This window comes from Cystoisospora suis (assembly GCF_002600585.1).
Source record: "Cystoisospora suis strain Wien I chromosome Unknown contig_199, whole genome shotgun sequence".
Lineage (NCBI taxonomy): Eukaryota > Apicomplexa > Conoidasida > Eucoccidiorida > Sarcocystidae > Cystoisospora > Cystoisospora suis.
The window spans coordinates 549-17,287 of record NW_027153001.1 but is presented as its reverse complement, the minus strand read 5'-3'; the positions used below and the strand labels follow the sequence as shown (position 1 = coordinate 17,287).

The window sequence follows — 16,739 nt, the reverse complement described above, 5'->3', positions numbered from 1 at the left end:
CTAGAGCGGAAGTCTCATCGACGGCGAGACAAAAAGATGAAAATACCAGCGAGAAAAGAAGACAAGACGAGACCTTCAGCGGACATCTTGAGTGCCGCCGTTGAATTTCAAGAGCCATCTGTCCATGCAACGGGAAATGCGAGTTAGGGGTCCAATCCTTGCATTTTTCACGTGTCGAACAAGGAGAGCAAGAGGGCGAATGGTCATCAGCAAGAAATCTTAACACGAAAGCGTCGCCCCCATACACCTCAGAGGAAACGGACACCCTAGACGTGCTGTGTAGACACACATTCCCCCTCGGAGAAAAGAGCAACCTTCTCTTAGTAGAAATGATCAACTAATGGTTCCTTCACCAGTTTACGAATCAACATTCAGCGGACCGGTCCAGTGTCTTGTTTTGCCCTTCCAGAAGAAGTCCACCGGTACCCACACGACACAACTGGTCTTTCGGAGACTGAGAACATCGACAAGAAAAGACGGACACATCTCAAAAACGAAAGCTTGACTTCTCCAACGAGCTCTTTTCAGGGTTTGAATCGATAAGAAGCGCTTTCTCACACGTGGGTCACTTCAGCTATTAATGAATCGGAATGGGCATGCACACTCGATCTTTCACCGCGCATGCCTAGATGCAGTAACGTCAGGGAGACTTTGAATGTGAACATCCGGATTTCTCCAGACACAAGAGCTTCCTCAGATCCGCCCACCGGGTCAATAAAATCAAAGCGACTTCCCCAGGGAATGTTTGCCGGATCCGAAACATTTAGACGTTTGCAGTTTCTTCCGACGCCTGTTTTTCACGAAACGTACACTCACTGACAAGCTCTTCGGATCGCTTAGAGGAAGGCCGATTGTTTCAGAAACGATCCCTTTCCCTCGCTGGTGACAAATGGTGGAGCCTTACTAATCAGTTTAAAGGCTGCTCTTCATATCTCTTCATATGCAGATGACTTCGATCTCGGCGACACGTCCTGCTTATCCTATCATAATAGAAAGTCGACAGCTCCATTCCTTCATCATGACTTTTGGTGAAGTCAGAAAAATTACCACACTGCATGCTTGGCTAACTTCGTAAGTATACATGGCCATACAAACACAGGTGTGTGTGAGAATCTGTTGAAGAAGAGAGCTGAAATTCTCCTTACGCGCTACAGATATCATCTTCCTTTGCGTAGTCGGATCGATGTAAGTTACGCCACGGAACCTGTAGGGTCTCTTTCGACGGCCCCGAGAACTCCTTCTGGCCTCTATTCATGTAAAGGATAATGGGGACATCATCCACATATCCCACCTCCAATCTGCCTGTATGGTAGCTAGCTTCTCGTTGTAAGACCCGCCCTGGCAGGATAGCAGAGACTTTCTCCTGGACTGTCCCATCCACCCTTGCATGTTGTCATGCTTTCTTCGTGATCAAAACAGCCTTGTCCCTTGCATTTCTTTTGGTCTTCCTCACAGAAACACGAGTGAATCTATATTCTCTCTGTCTCTTCAAACCTTTTCCTCTCTCGAAGGCTCAAACCCCCTCGAGACCCCGTAGCAACTGGTAGATAAAGGCCATGATAAATTACTTCAGTGATACAAAGCGATAAAGAAAACCGAGGAAAGAGAGCATCCTACCTCTTCTCAAATGGTATGCCTTGAAACAATAGAGAAGAAAGGAGGTGGTGTGACCTCTCTCTCTTTCTTCACCTTGTTCAAACTGATGTATCCAGGTTACAATGAAAGAACTATAGATATCTATCCAGACACCTCCTCGAGGCCACTTGTTGAGAACCTCGTTACCACCTCTATCCTCAAAAGAGAAGAAGAAAGCCTACAACTCGGTCGTCCAGTGGATTTGTCTCTCTTTTGTCAGTAAGAGAAAAGAGAAAAACTCCGTCCTCTACTGTCTGCTGACTGACAATGCCATGTCTCTCCTGACGAGGTGGTAGCTAGGTGGACTGAAGCAAAATGGACGGACTAGCAGCGAGAATAGTCTCTTTCTCTTATCGTTATTTTCGAAAAGAGAAGACAATTCTTTCTCCCACGCATGAATGTTTATGTTTACTTCCTGACAACGCGTAGAGAGAAGGATGGTACTACACCATCCGCATGTGACGAGAAGAAAGCCCAGCGTCACCCTCACGAAATGACTCCTCTTTTCGAGAGGTCCGTTTCTTCTCCTTCTTTTGCTTCCTCTCTTTCTAGCTTGAGAGAAACGTTACCCTTTCTCACTCTTCAAATAAGAAAAAGAAAGCTACAGACTCAGTCAGTCAGATAGATGGATATAAGAAATCTTATCATACACGGGGATGACCAGGGTTACTCCACACACACATACATACATAGGAGTAGATACACAGCCAGACATACAAGCGTATTCACCTCAACTAGATCACAAATATTCACGTGTATATAGACATATACCGACATACATAGACCTCCTACGTCATCCTCATTTCTCCCTTCTCTCTTTCTTTTTCATCTCTTCAGATTCTTCATCTTTTTTTCTCTCTCTCTATCCACACCAATCCACGTCACCTCTTTCTTCTTCTTGAATCTCTTCACGTGAAAAGACTTTTCTTCTCGAACCGCATTTATCTCTCTACTCCTACTACTGCGCAGTCCATCGGACGTCTACCTGCTATTTTCTCATCTCCTCCTACCCTCTTCTCTCTTCGCCTTCTTCCACCTTCTCCCTCATCCCTGTCTATCTATCTATCTATCTATCTATTTATCTATCTATACCTACCTATCTACATACATACATATGTATCTTTCTTCCATTTCTCGTCTCTCTCTCTTTCTTGCACATCTCTCTTTCTTTCTTTCTTTCTTTAACTTTGTACAGCAAGTTTGATAAGATGGTCCATGAACACCTTAAGACTGACATCATCTGTATTTATACAACTCTCATCTCCCACCATCATTCCATTGCCGTCTGCACCTGCTCCGCTCATTAGCGTCCCTGCGCCTCCCCCTTGGCTTCCTGCGGCGGTCTGTGAATAGCTTGTCGATGGATTCACCTTAGCTAGCAGAAATCGAGCTTGACTACCGCCGCTATTACACTGGACGTACTTCGGCACGGGAAATCTCTCATCTAGAATTACTTTCGCATCTTCCAAAGGAGCCTGAGAAAGAAAGGAGAGAAAGATAGGAAAGAAGAGACAACTGAGAGAGAGACAAGATTTGCGATGGCGGGAACTCATTCAGGAAGTCAGGGGAAGTTGAAAAAAAGAGAAAGAAAGAAAGAAAGGAAAGGAAGAAGAGAAGAAGACCAAAAGAAGAAGAACAGAGATGAAAAGGAAGACAATGAGAGGAGATAATAGTTCTTCTCTTGGTGTGAGAGATGAAGAGATGAGAGAAGTAAAGATAGAGATACCTTTCAGCAAAAATTATCTATACAGAGAAGAAAAGAAGATAGAAAACCGCCCACACCACATACACACCAGGTGCATGCATGCATGCAGATACACAAAGAAGAAAAGGAAGAGCAACAACGACCTCTCCCTTCTCCATGTGGAATGCTTCAGAAGCTTTCGCACTGTCGGTTTCCTTCTTCGTTCTCCTCTCTCTCTCTCTCGCTCTATCGAAATGCATGCACCACTAGGCCATGGAAGATCGCTGAAACAAGCGACTACATGAGATCTAATCCACCTATCCACATAAACAGCATATATACATATATATAGAGAGAGAGACAGATGTGTAGGTGTATGGACACAGGCGGACGATACAACCTTTAGATCGATTGTCTCTTTGAAGCTTCGATGCTGTAAGCTGTGAGCGAGAGAAGACGCACCAACGAGATCCTTATATGTGGAAAGAACCGAGGTCGAGAGAAAAGCCTATGACAACCTCTCTCTCTCTCTCTCTGTCTCTAGAAACTTTCTATTCTCTATCCCTCTATATGTAGAGAGATGCACATCCATATGAAAACGTAGAAAAATATGCCGGCGAAGAAAAAGAAGAAGAAGCCACGAAGATGATGATATGGACATACAGATAAGATATATACATGCATCCAAGAGACTTGATTTACCTGAAGAAGCTGTCGTAGATTCTCATATTCAGGTAGATTATGGAAGCCCTGCTCTCTCCATTGATGGATCATCTCTCCATGCCATACAACGACGTGGAAGAACGAATCGAGGAGCAAAATAACATTCGGCTGTATATATGTACGCCACACATACGCCAGAGAGAGAGAAAGCGAGAGAGGAGACAGATGAGAAGAACGGAGCTCAATCAACTTCTCTTCTAACTAGGATGAGTATCTTCATAACCTTTCAGTGTGTGCCTCTTCTTCATGAAAACGTCCAGCGAAAGCCTGACTGCTTCTATGGAAGAGGAGATTTCTGTCTAGGATGATGGTACCTGCTTATCAATCTCCAGTAGTTGAACTCTTCATGGCTATGTTTTTCTTATGCTATTCCCCAGTGAAAGAAAAATACAGGAAAACGGTAAAGATTCTAGCTGTCACGTGTATATACACTGCAAGATATGAAGCGAGGTCTTCTCTTCTTGTATCCGATATGACAAATGCACGTCATCTACTCTATCTAAAGAAAGACACTTCCATTCTCTTCCTTTCCCTTGCTTCTTTCTCTTCTCTTCTTCTCTCTTCTACCCTTCAGTCTCTCCCAACATACTAAAACAGACACAGGAGTCTATCTATCTATCTATCTACCTATCTATCTATCCTAAATCTATCTAACCTAAATCTATCTATCGATCGAATGCTGATTTGAATGAGAAAGACAGAGAGATGAAGAGAGAGTGCCGTCCGTCTTCTGCGTTATCTTCTGTGAATTTTTACTTTGAGTGCCTGAGCATCGAGAAGGACAGGCTGTGGAGGTCCCTGCTGATCGAAGGAATACTCAAGCAAAGCTGGCTGGATCATCACCAACGCATTCATCACAGAAGCTCGCAACAGCACAGACCTGAAGGAAAGAAAGGAGAAAAGAAAGAAGCCAAAAGAAAAAGAAAGAAAGAAAAGAAAGACAATGAAGATACACTCCCTGAGATAGGAAAGATGCCCGGAAGCGATGCAAATGAAAGTAAAAGAAAAGAGATGCAAAGTGAAAGAAAGAAGGAAACGAAGAAAGAAGGAAACAAGAAGAGGATCGTAAGCAAGAAGATACTCGGAGAATAGAAAAGCACGGAAAACTTGATAGATTGTCGCATTTCGTTCCTAGCGAAGAAGAGAGATGGATGATTAAGAAAGATCAGCAGAGACAGGAGGGTGAGAAAGAGAAAGAAAAATCTGTCTCCTCCTCCTCTTCCTCCTTATGATGGTCCTTCGTCTGAATCTAAAACATTGATGTACCTACCCCCTTCCAGATCGCTGTGTACGCAGAAGAGAATGAAGATAGATAAGAAGAATTCTCACCATGTCCAGAGATCAGAAGAAAGAAAGAAAGAATGAAAGAAAGAAAAAAGCCGGTGGAAGAACACTTCTCCTTCTTCTTCTTCTTCGTTTAGGGTTCCCTTCTTCTATTGCCCAGTGGTTACCCTCATACATACATATATACTTATACATATTCTTACATACATGCATACATACACATATATGTATATAAGATAGATCTCTCTCTTACTCCTCTAAATTAAAGCAAAAAGAAGAGAAAGAAGTCTTTCCTTTCCTTGTTCTCAGGTCTGGATATTCTTACCGGTAATAAGCCGTTTCGTCAGGCGAAGCATTGAAGGTCTGAAGGAAATGACTGCGACGGAGATGATACATGAACTGAGGGTAGATACTAAACTCCACAGACAAATGGAAAGAGCTTGGGTCGTCTTTCTGATAGTCTACAACGAGAAGAGGAAGGGGAAGACAAGGGAGAAAAGGAAAAGGAAGAAGAGAGAAAAAGACAGACAAACAGAAACACAGAGGAAGAGATGAAGAAAGACTAGATAGAAGGAGACAGAGAAAGAGGACAGAGATGAGAAAAAAGAAAAGAGAACTGGCTGAATGTAACAAATGAAAAGCCATATCATTCTGGACGAAGATAACTGGCTAAGAGACGCGAAAGAAGAAAGTAAGAAAGAAAGACTGCTTCTATAAGAGAAAAGACTTGAGGAGATGAAGAGCCAAGCCTCTCTTCTACAGTCTGCGGATTCTTCTGTCTATCATTTCTTCTTCCTTTCTGCCTGTGAAAAAGCATTTCTCTTCTCTCCTAGTATATGAGGAGAAGAGAAGTATGATGTCTATCCAGCTTGCATGCAATTCGAGAAAAGCAGTGTATCGACACCTAGGGAAAGAGAACATAAAGAAAGAAGATGAAGAAAAGAAAGAAGATGTGTGAACGAGGAAACATAACGAAAGAAACAAGAAGATACCTATCAGCTGAAAGAAGAAGAGGAGGGAGATAAAGACGAAAAAGAAGAAAGAGAAATACATGTGAGCGCATACATTTCGTCTCTACTCCTCTCCCAGTTATCTGCAGAGAAGAAGAAGAAGAGAGAGATAGAACAGCCTGTCTACCTATCATCGTAATGGAGATACCAAGACTTTTCTTCTTCACTCATCTTCCAAAGAGACCACGGGGCATTCCACCTCTCTCTTTCTCTCCTCGTTCTCTCTCTTCATCTCGATCTTCTTTCTTTTCTTTGTGCTGTTTACCTGCGAATCTCGAGACAAGCCTGATCAGTTTTCTGTCGAGCCAGCGAAGAACATCGAGAGATTCTTCTGTCTCGGTTTTGAAGACAGCTAGCCGCGTCATGAGAACCGCCGCTGCTTCTTGATCAAAGCCTGCCCATTCATTCATCCATCATAGCCATACACCACATGAACGACACTCCTCAAAGTGCATGCATGCATGGAGACATACATATAGCCAAAAGAAGACAAAGAAGAAGAAGAACGAAAAGAGAGAAAGAAACGAGGAAAGAACATGCTGGATGCAAGGCCGTCCGTTCAAGACATACCAGTCCAAAACGAGTCCTCCTCGTAATAGTCCAGCAGCTCTATATATATAACAACATATCCAGTAGAAATACACATTATATATATATATATCATATACATATATCTAGATCTATCTCTACACGTGAGAGTAGGTAGAAGGAAGATACAACTCCTTGCATGCATCTTCTCTAGTGTTATATTCTACATGCAGACATGCATGTCTAGGGTCCCAACGTACACAATAGGCAAGAGATACAAACACGTGTAGAGATGAGGAGACATGTCTCTACAGCTATCCACATGCGCATGTCTAGAGAGAAGGAGGAATGTCCTTTCTACGTGCATTGATTAACGAGGAATGAAGAACTACTATTTCAAGGTGATACGAATCGTCTTCAGTCTCTCGATGGGTAGAAGGGACAAGTCAGCACGCCATCTTCCTAGACACACACCTCCAGAAACACAAGCCTATGAAGAATACAAAAGACTAGATCGATATCTGTCAGAGTCATGCTAAACAGCAGCTTCATAGCAAAGACGTCTCTTATCTCACTACTTGAAATAGGTGTCGATCTCTCGAAAGAAAGAGAAAGAGAGACGAATGAGGTGTCTAAAGAAGGCGAGACATCCGCCTCCCGAGAAAACTACAAGAGAAGAGAGAGAGAGTTCGATGCGTCATCTCCTTTCCGTATCAATCTTCATCTCTAAAGAGAAGCTCTTCTCATCCCATACATCACGCCATCTACCATCTACTCTGCTAGAAAAGAAGGCAGACATATAATCTCTCTCTTTCTCTTTCTTTCTCTGTAGACTAACCTCGAATCAAATCAAACAGTTAACTACAGCGCACACAACAGAATGGAGGAGCGCCTGCTGTGTTCTCCCTTCACTACACTCTAGATCGATCGAAGACCAACGGCGTCCTTATATTCGGAAAAAAGAGAGATACAAGAAGCAATCCACTCGTTAATTCCCCACCGTACCTGGAGCGACATCAATTGTATTGGGCTCTGCGAATCTGTATGACAGTGTCGTGACTCTCAAGCGCCTACGCCCGCTCGGATGGAGATAAGACGTCTGAAACTGTAAGAAAGATTGTTTCCCTAGAAAAGACAGGAGAGAGAGAGAAACATTCATTCATACATATATACATGCAGTAGATATACACAAAGAAACAGAAGAAAGACAGATAGACCAAGAGGTCATGAAGAGGAATCTGCCATTACACCGCACTCTCTCTCTTCTCTCTCCGTCACTCTTTAGACATCTGGGCGGTTTCACTGGGGAATGGAAAGATGAGTCTATTCAGAAAGAGAAGGAAAGTGGTCAGAGAAAGATACATGAGAAGACTGATGCAGGGATAAACCGCCGTCGGAGAAAGTGAAGGATCATGAATGGATAGATGTGAAGTGAGAAATGAATGCGTCACAGCCTTCTCTTCCTGTCCGGATGATAACGGGGTGTACAGACACCATCCCCGCTAGAAATCACACAGGAAAAAAGAGATACACCTGGGGCAAACGGGTGATCGACACGTATATGAAGGACAGAATGTCACACTGAGACACGTGATTCTTCTTGCCTACTTCTTCGACATACCGATGTCTCTTTTCTCTTACTCTCCTCCATCCTACCTCTCCACTAGCTGCACGAGAAACACCTGTCGAATTCTCCCTCCCTCGACACCGTTACCTATAATGATTATCTTCATATCCTTCATCTCTCTGCACAACTTCACATATATAGAGATATATTCATATACATACAGAGGAAGAAAGAGAGAGAGAGAAAGACAGCACCCCAAGCGTATGAGTACCACCATTAGGTACCTGTTCGAGAGCAAAGATACACCTACATACATATACATACATATAGATATCTACACATGTATAACATACATATACATATCTCTGCATGTATATGCATGCATGCATAGATACATACCGGGAGGGAGGTTCTGAGGTTGTTGGTTGGTGATTTCGAAATAGAAAGCGATGGAGGTCTCCTTATCGAGAGCCGCAGCTTGCCATTCACACGTCGCGCTTTCTCCGACACTCGTTGTATCAGACACCTGCGTCCCTTTCTTTCCTGTCCCTATCAAAGACATCCAGCAGAAGAGGTGGAGACTTATCATCGATAAAGAAGGAAGAAAGGATTCTAAACCTCAGATTCTTCTCGAGAAGAAGAAAAGGAGACTTGACAAAAAGGCAATACAAGACAGAACAGCCGCCGCTGCGAATACACCTATGTACGTACGGAGACACATGTATATCTCTCTATATAGCTATTTGTATAGCATCTACGGATAGACTTGGGAGTTCGTCTGTAATACATGATATGTATGAGGTAGTGAAGTCTATATATGATGAGGAAACCTCGAGGATCTCCTTCAACGCGTCTCCCTCGACGCAATCTTCTTGCTGTCTCCTGAATAAGAAGAAATCTTCTTCTTTCCTTCCTGCCAAGAAAAACTCGGACTGCTAAAGACTTCAAAGAGTTATCCTAGCAGACACGTCCTTCAATCTTCTATCTTCGACAAACGAAAACACTGAGAGGAAAAGAAAGAGGTTCTCCGACAAGAAAAAGAAGAAGAAGACATCCATCCATCCACCGACTTGTGATATCGAAGCATGAGTCTATCAATAGATTGATCAGCACTCGCCCCCCATTCAGTCTCTTCAAACTTTCTTCTCCAGCGGCACCTATCTACGGCCATCTACACCCCACACCCAATCTATCCTCTATCTAAACTCCGGTGTATATACACCACCCTAACCCCTCCTCCTCTACACTAGTCACGACAATGCAGTTGATATAGAAAGGAGACAAGACAACCACCATCCATTCCAGAGAGGTGACGAAAAAAACAGAAAAGTTCGAGAAAAGAGTCTACCATTCCCCTCTCGCCTAGGTGTAAAATGTCTTCCTGCTTTCTCCTTATCCTCCTCCTCCACTCACACCACCCCTACGCACACTCCTAGAGACCCGTCTGAACAACACGCTCAAGTAGACTATCTACAGATACATGCATGTACATAGGGAAAGTGCACAACAAATGTATAAAACTTGGCTGTATACTATCTACCTATCTATCTTTAATCTATCTATCTATCTTTAATCTATCTATCTATGAGTATGGGATGAGCAGCATGATGAGCCGTCGATGAGTGCTGGTGGATTGAGTGTACCTGTACAGGGTCCGATAGCGCCGCAGACCTTGAATTCTTTACTACACAAGACCTCGATCTTAGCGTTGAATCCCATCTTGATAAACCCTAGACATACATACCAACGAACAAACACGAAAAGAATGTCTTCTTCTTCTTCTCTTCCTCGCTATGATTCTATTGTTTAGTACAAGGGAGCAAATATCCTATGCGGATACGAGTCTTTTTCTTCACTTCTTCTTCTATCTCGCTATAGAATGACTTAACAAACTTGCCCTCTTCTTCAGAGATGACTGAGAGACAAGGAGCAACACGATATGAAACATAAGTCTCTACTAGCATATGTCGATCTCGAAGAAAGAGAGTTACGACCATAGAAAGGAAGAAAAGAGAGAGAGAGATGCGCCACGAAGTAGATGAGACAAACAACATACACACTCTCATTCGTCATACACTCACTCCCCTTTTCTCTAGACACCCCGGAAGATATCTATCTGTTCTTTAAAGCAAGAAACATACACACCACTACTCAGGTATAGGCACCAGCGTCCATCTATTTATCTATCTATCGATCGATCGACCGATGGGTCAGCCTTTAGTCTACCTCTCTCTGAGCTATCTATGTATTTCGGGTATATCTCCTCTGCGTGAATCCAACGGAAGAGAATGAGAAGACGACGAAAAAGGCGAGGAGCAAAAAGGGAGCGAGAGTAGTCAATTAGAGATATAGTCGAGTATAGGCAGAAGGACGGGAAGGAAATCTTGCCTTATTTACCTGTCGCATCTGTTTCGAAGAACTTTTTGAGACTATCCTTGAAGACGTTTATTGAGAAGCTATCGCCCATAACCACGCAACCTCCTGTCTTCTCTGTCATTACTTTCATCTCATACAAACCCACCTAGTACAACACCCAAACACACACATACATGCATATATATATATATATATAGTCTTCAGCAATCATAGGGGCAGGAACACAACAGTCATGTCGTGAGTGTACGTACACCCGATAGAAAAGTGGACTTCTCCTTTTTCTTCTAAGTCAGTTCTCTCCTCCTTGTATTCTCTTATCACTTCAAACACAACGCTGAGGCTACCGCCGTCTATCCAGCAGGATCTCAGGAAAAACACAGTCTCTCTCTGCATGTATATATAGACATACAAAGAGAGAGGTGGTCGGCACGTTTCTAGTGTGTAGCTCGATGGGGGGTTCAATGGCTATATACGTACATCACAATACTACCACATGGAGAAGAAAAAGACTCAACTGTCAGCAAAAACACGTACACGTTTAGACAACAGACCTCACAAAGACGATCTGCTACATGTACACATATTAATATCTATATCTATCTATATATATTACAGAACGTCTTGGATATCTATCTATCATCTACCTATACGCATGTGCATGCGAAGATCCGCAGAGCATTGAGAGATGAAGTGTTTCACGAGCCGTGCTAGGGAGAAGAAGATTGAAAAGAAAAGAAAACCCAAGAAGAGAAGATGCATGTTACCTGATCAAGAGAACAAGCGAAGATATCGACTGCATGCCCAGCCTTGACAGCTTGGTTAGCTAGCTGCGTATAAAACTTCAAGGCTTTCTTAACGAATCGAGCGTTCTTGTTATCTTTCTGAAGATCGAGGTGATGCCGTATCGATTCGCATAGAGACAAATCGACCACCTGCAAGTCAAGAAGGCACAACAAAACATGCAAGAAGATCAGGAAGAAAGAAGGAAAGAAAAAGAGAGAGAGAGAGAGAAAGAAAAAGGGACAGAAAGAAAGAGAGAGGTAAAAGGAGAAAGAGACGCCATATAAAACACACGTAGGCAACAGAAACAGTCAGAGATCTCACTATCTTTCCCTATCTGTCTCTCTTGAATCTGTTTGTCTATCTATCAATATAAACTTCGACTTTTAGCGGAGTCGAGTAGTTCCTGACTGTAAAAGTTTCTCTTTCTTCCTCCTGTTTGTCCTCTTCTCTTCTTCTTTTTCTCTCACGATTCCATAAGACTTCTTCGTCACCTCGCAGATGGGAAGTCCCCGCCACCCCGTGTGAGAGAGAAAGACAGTCAGCGAGCAGCACATATACACGTCAGCTAGATACACACACGTCAGACTACAAATACACATGTACATGGACCCACGTCTACGTCCATAAAAGTATACATAGATAGATATAGGTAGATACAGATGTAGATGGATAGAAACATATAAATCACAGGTGTATGGAGATACACGTTCATTACATACATCCCTACGTGCATAACTCCATCTCTACAATTCCAAAGACGTGTAGGCAAACATCACACACGGGGAAAGACAAGCCCCTTCATAGACTTCTCCCTCTTCTCCTCTACATGGAGAGAATAAGACAACAGCTGATCGAAGTGCTTTTCTGCGCCTCTCACATCTCTATAGAAACAGAAATATTGCCGAAGAGAGAAACAAGAGTGCAGTCGAGAAGAGAGAAAGAGGATGAAGAAGAAGAAGTAGCCCAGTAGATCTTCATGAAAAGCCATACATACCTGTCCAGGCCCTGTTGTACATACACCTCCAACGAAGAGAAGAACACGAGCAGGTAGCTGATTCCACGCCCCTTCAAGAACAGCCAGGGCAACAGACAGAGCCACACCCGTGCATCTCATCGGCCTGAAAAGAAAGGAAAAAATGTCAAAAAAGAAGTTGAATGAAGAAAGGTATCATGTTGATCCTACAACGCTCTTCATCTCTCTGATCGAGAGAAGCAGTGCGGGAAGTTAGAAGACAGAGGTGAGAGAAACTCACCTCTGTCTTCGAGAGACCAGGGAGATCGAGACCACTTGAGGAATGGCTGTGAACGCTCTTGTATTTTCTATCTTTTTTCTTTCTTCCCTTCTTCCTTTATCTCCTAGAACGTGAGTTTCTCTCGATCAGCTTCTCGAGAACCGATCTGATAGAAGGACGGACCTCAAACCAGGTGTATGTACACCTCGTACACAGCGAGGAAATCCGTGCTTCCTTGTTTACGAAAAGCGTATCACGAGCATTTACACATATAGACAGATAAGACACTTCCACATAAGAACGATAGACACATGTAAGATGGTAGTGTATCTTTTCTTTCGAAGAGAAAAAAGGCGAAGAGACAAATAGGTACGCTTTCATCACTAAGCCTACCTAGAATCAGAGGGGACAGGCCAAGAATCCCTTCTCATTTCCTCTAGAATGCATGTCATTTTATATTCACAATCCGCGACAGGTTGTATAAACCTTGCAGCGGCAGGAGAGAGGAAAGGAGAAGAAGTCGAACCGAATGATCCTCTCCCGCCTGGTCCTTGTCCATACTGAGCACCTCCTCTCGGCGGAACATAGCCCCCACCCGCAGAACTCATACCTCCTGCTACCAGACCTAGCTGCTGCTGAATCTAAAAAGGAAGAAAGAGAGAAAAGGCACGAAAGAAAGAAGGGAGAAATGCTAGATCAAGGAGGGAAAAAAGAAAAAGAGATCGAGGAGAGAAAGGGAGATGCCACGAAAGGAAAGACGAAACTTTCTCTAGATTCCATTCTCCTTTGGAAGCAGATGAGGTCTCTCATCTGGTTCTCAAGGAGGTCTTGAAAAAGGAATGAAATGAAAGAAAGAAGGAAAAAAAGAAAGAAGTGAGGGATAGTCGTGATGAGCCTGCTTACATAGCGGCAGGAAAACATCCACAGACACTTGACTCTAAAGACCATGGTGTGTGTCATATATATCCATAGTACATAACAGAGAAGATTACCACAACTCTATGCGAACGAAAGAAAGAGAGAAGGAAGGGAGAAACTGAGAGAGAAAGAAAGAAAGAAAGAAGAAAGAAGAGGAGAAAAAGGAAAGAAGAGAGAGGGGAAGTCTTAGCACTGTCTACTGATGGGCACGGATCTGCAGTAACACTGAAAAAGACGAGAACGGCGATAGCAACGAGGCCGTTTCACAGGAAGCAGATGCTACACATACCTTAAGAGAGGTAAGTTCTTTATTTCCTCGAAAGACATGGGCTTTCATCGCTTCTCCATAGGAAGCGTCTTGTTCATCTCCCCCTCCCCCTAGCTCATGCAGCATGACCATTGCTCCGTATGTAATGATTCCCACCATTGCATCCGAGGGCATCAAGGCTAACGCCTACAAGAGAGACAGAGACAGAGAGAAACACACGGTCAGACGAACTGAGATACACACATGCTATAGAAGGAGAAGAAGAAAGGAGGGGAAACGACGAGAAGGAGAAAAAGAAGAAGAAAAGAGTGATCAGTGGCTACAGAAAGCAACCAGAGAAAGACGAGGCGTGAGAGAAAAGGAAGGCCTATTAGCCGTAGTATTATGATTGATAGAATTCGGTTTGTAATGAGTATTCTAATATGCTCTTCCTACTGTCGATGAGAAGCCTCGTCTCTATGCTGCTTGAAATGTAGTGAGAGAGAAGTAGGGAAAACTCCTTCTCTCAGTCCGACGGCAATTTCTAGACACCCAGTTCCTGCTACATATATATGGATGTAACACCTCTTCTTTATTGAGACAGAACGTACGGGTGAAAATAGCCCGACAAGCTTCGCATGTACACCCCACCCCCGATCTCAGGTGTATATACACCCCAGATCTCACGCGTGTCCTCCTTCTTTACATTTCAGCACGCAAGCCAACTAAAAAAGAGTGTCCCTTCATCATCCCTCCATATTTCCTTGACCTGAACGACTGAAACACTTCACTTCCAGAGACAACGATCTGAAGAAAGTATACTACCCGCTACGAAGATGAAAAGGAGGTACACGATACCATATCTGAACGTAAGAACGTCTCTCTTTCTTCGTGTATGTCAATAGATGTCTGCTTACCTAGCAAGAAGGTAAATCTCTTCTTCTATCCAAACATATAAAATGAACACAAAACCGAGAATCTATTTCTTCTTTGAGTAGAGATTTCCACGGAAAAGAACAAGAAAGGGAAGAAAGAACAGCAACGGAGGAAGGGAGAAAAGGCGAGAATGAAGATGATAAATGAACGGGGAGATTGTCTTTACCTGTAGTAGCGAATCTCGTAATTGATCTAATTCTTCTTCAATGATGCACGTATCAACAACGAGAAAGAACAGAGGCGGAGGTAGCGGAGGAACAGAAGGAGAAGCTCCTCCAGGACCTCCTCCTGGTAGAGGCATGTTAGGATTTGGAGAGCTCATAGGCTGCGGAAGAATATACTCAATTGTCGGGTAAAGTAACTCTGCTGGCAGATTCTGAAGAAATAACGAAGAGATCACGAGAGAAACAACACGAATCTCCTTGAAATATGAGGACAGAAAAAGACAGTGCGGGGGGGGAGATGGAGGAAAGAGAAAGAAGGTCAAGAAAGAGGAAAAAGAAGTTTCCAGAGAAAGACACAAGGGAGCTAGAGACGACCAAGTGTACGTACAGCAGGAAGAAATGTCAGTGTGTCGATGTACAACATGAAACGATACAGGGAATACTCGGGCCTATCATAAGCAGGAGAAGAAACAGAGTGAATACTCTTCCTTTCTCGTCCGTCGACAGAATTCCTGCTCCCCTGGAGTTTCCGAACAAATACTGAATCTAGAAGTATGCCACATAGAGGTAAACACTTCCCCATACTACATATATATATATAGGTATATACTATGTATATGTCTATGTATGTATTAACGATAGAGCGTAATAGCTTCTGAATCACGACCTACACCCTGTGGAGGTGACATAGACGCAGGGCGGTGTCTATACACCACAAGTGATGAGGATTCCAGAGAGGACAAACTCTCTCTCTCTTCCAGGGAAAAAGAAGAGAACGGAACTATAGGTATACATATATATATATATTTATATGTAGATGCTCTCTATGAATGTATGTGCCTATACATATACTGAATCTCCCCTCTGGAGCTTGGCTATGAGGTGCTAAGACAGAAGTGAGAGCACCTATCTCTCTCTCTCCCATTTCCTTACGCAAGTCTGTCAAGAGAAAGTTCGGCGACAGGAGATGACAACTCGTCGCCATGTATATGCATAGAGAGATATATACCTCAGTCGCCGAGGAAGAAGAACATGCGTGCACTTCCCCACTCCTCTTCCTTTCTTTCTTTTCTTCTCTCGTCTTTATCTTTCACTGTTTCTCTTTGTGTCTTTCTTGATCTTTTTTGATCTCTCTTACCTGTTCAGAGATATGCATAGCATAGTGATTAGGAAAGGCATTTCTTTGAAGAGAGAAGGGGCAGGTCCACTGTTTACTCCGGAAATCGATAGAACAGAAAGGATTAAGAATACACCCGCTTACACGACATCTAATAGGCTCATATTCAACTAGCTGGAGATTCGTACAGTCTCTCAACGGTGTAAACATACACGCTAAAGGAAGCTCGATTCTCTGAGCCTCTGTACGGGTGGCAGGCCAGACATTCCAAGAGAAGCGACAGCCCGTCGCGGCTTCATGGTCATGGACATCCATCTTGTCGAGACAGTCAGTTCAGAGGTTGAAGGAGACACAGGATATGAAGAAGAGGAGAGAAAGAGAAGAGGAGAGGAAGGAAGGAAAGAGAAAGAGAGACGGGGGAGTGAAAAAGAAGGAGTTTGGGAAATATGACGGACAGAAGGAAAGGGAAGAAAAGAGAAAGAAAGAAGGGAGAAAAAAAGAGGAAGGAAATATGAGAGGGTGCTAAGAAGGATAG

At 43.3% G+C, this 16,739-nt stretch overlaps 1 protein-coding gene across 1 annotated transcript; it reads right to left on the bottom strand.

Moving 5' to 3' along the window:
- Positions 1-170: 170 nt before the first annotated feature.
- Positions 171-16,727, bottom strand: CSUI_000529 (protein transport protein). The gene is made up of 16 exons (XM_068060763.1): positions 16,226-16,727; positions 15,090-15,299; positions 14,030-14,194; positions 13,216-13,463; positions 12,585-12,708; positions 11,572-11,739; positions 10,829-10,952; positions 10,075-10,161; positions 8,831-8,980; positions 7,870-7,989; positions 6,602-6,730; positions 5,652-5,787; positions 4,799-4,922; positions 4,022-4,150; positions 1,146-3,110; positions 171-454 (listed from the first exon to the last, which is right to left on the bottom strand). Exons 1-15 carry the CDS (start codon positions 16,517-16,519, stop codon positions 2,817-2,819), a joined length of 2,502 nt encoding a protein of 833 aa, XP_067927258.1. The 5' UTR covers positions 16,520-16,727; the 3' UTR covers positions 171-454; positions 1,146-2,816.
- Positions 16,728-16,739: the final 12 nt, after the last annotated feature.

Bases quoted from the DNA above. Each gene is read 5' to 3' on its own strand.
- CSUI_000529 (XM_068060763.1), bottom strand. From the start codon at position 16,519: ATGGATGTCCATGACCATGAAGCCGCGACGGGCTGTCGCTTCTCTTGG. The intron at 15,300-16,225 runs GTAAGAGAGATC...TTATTTCTTCAG, and splicing joins CTATGCATATCTCTGAACAG to AATCTGCCAGCAGAGTTACT. The intron at 14,195-15,089 runs GTAAAGACAATC...TCTCTCTTGTAG, and splicing joins TACGAGATTCGCTACTACAG to GCGTTAGCCTTGATGCCCTC.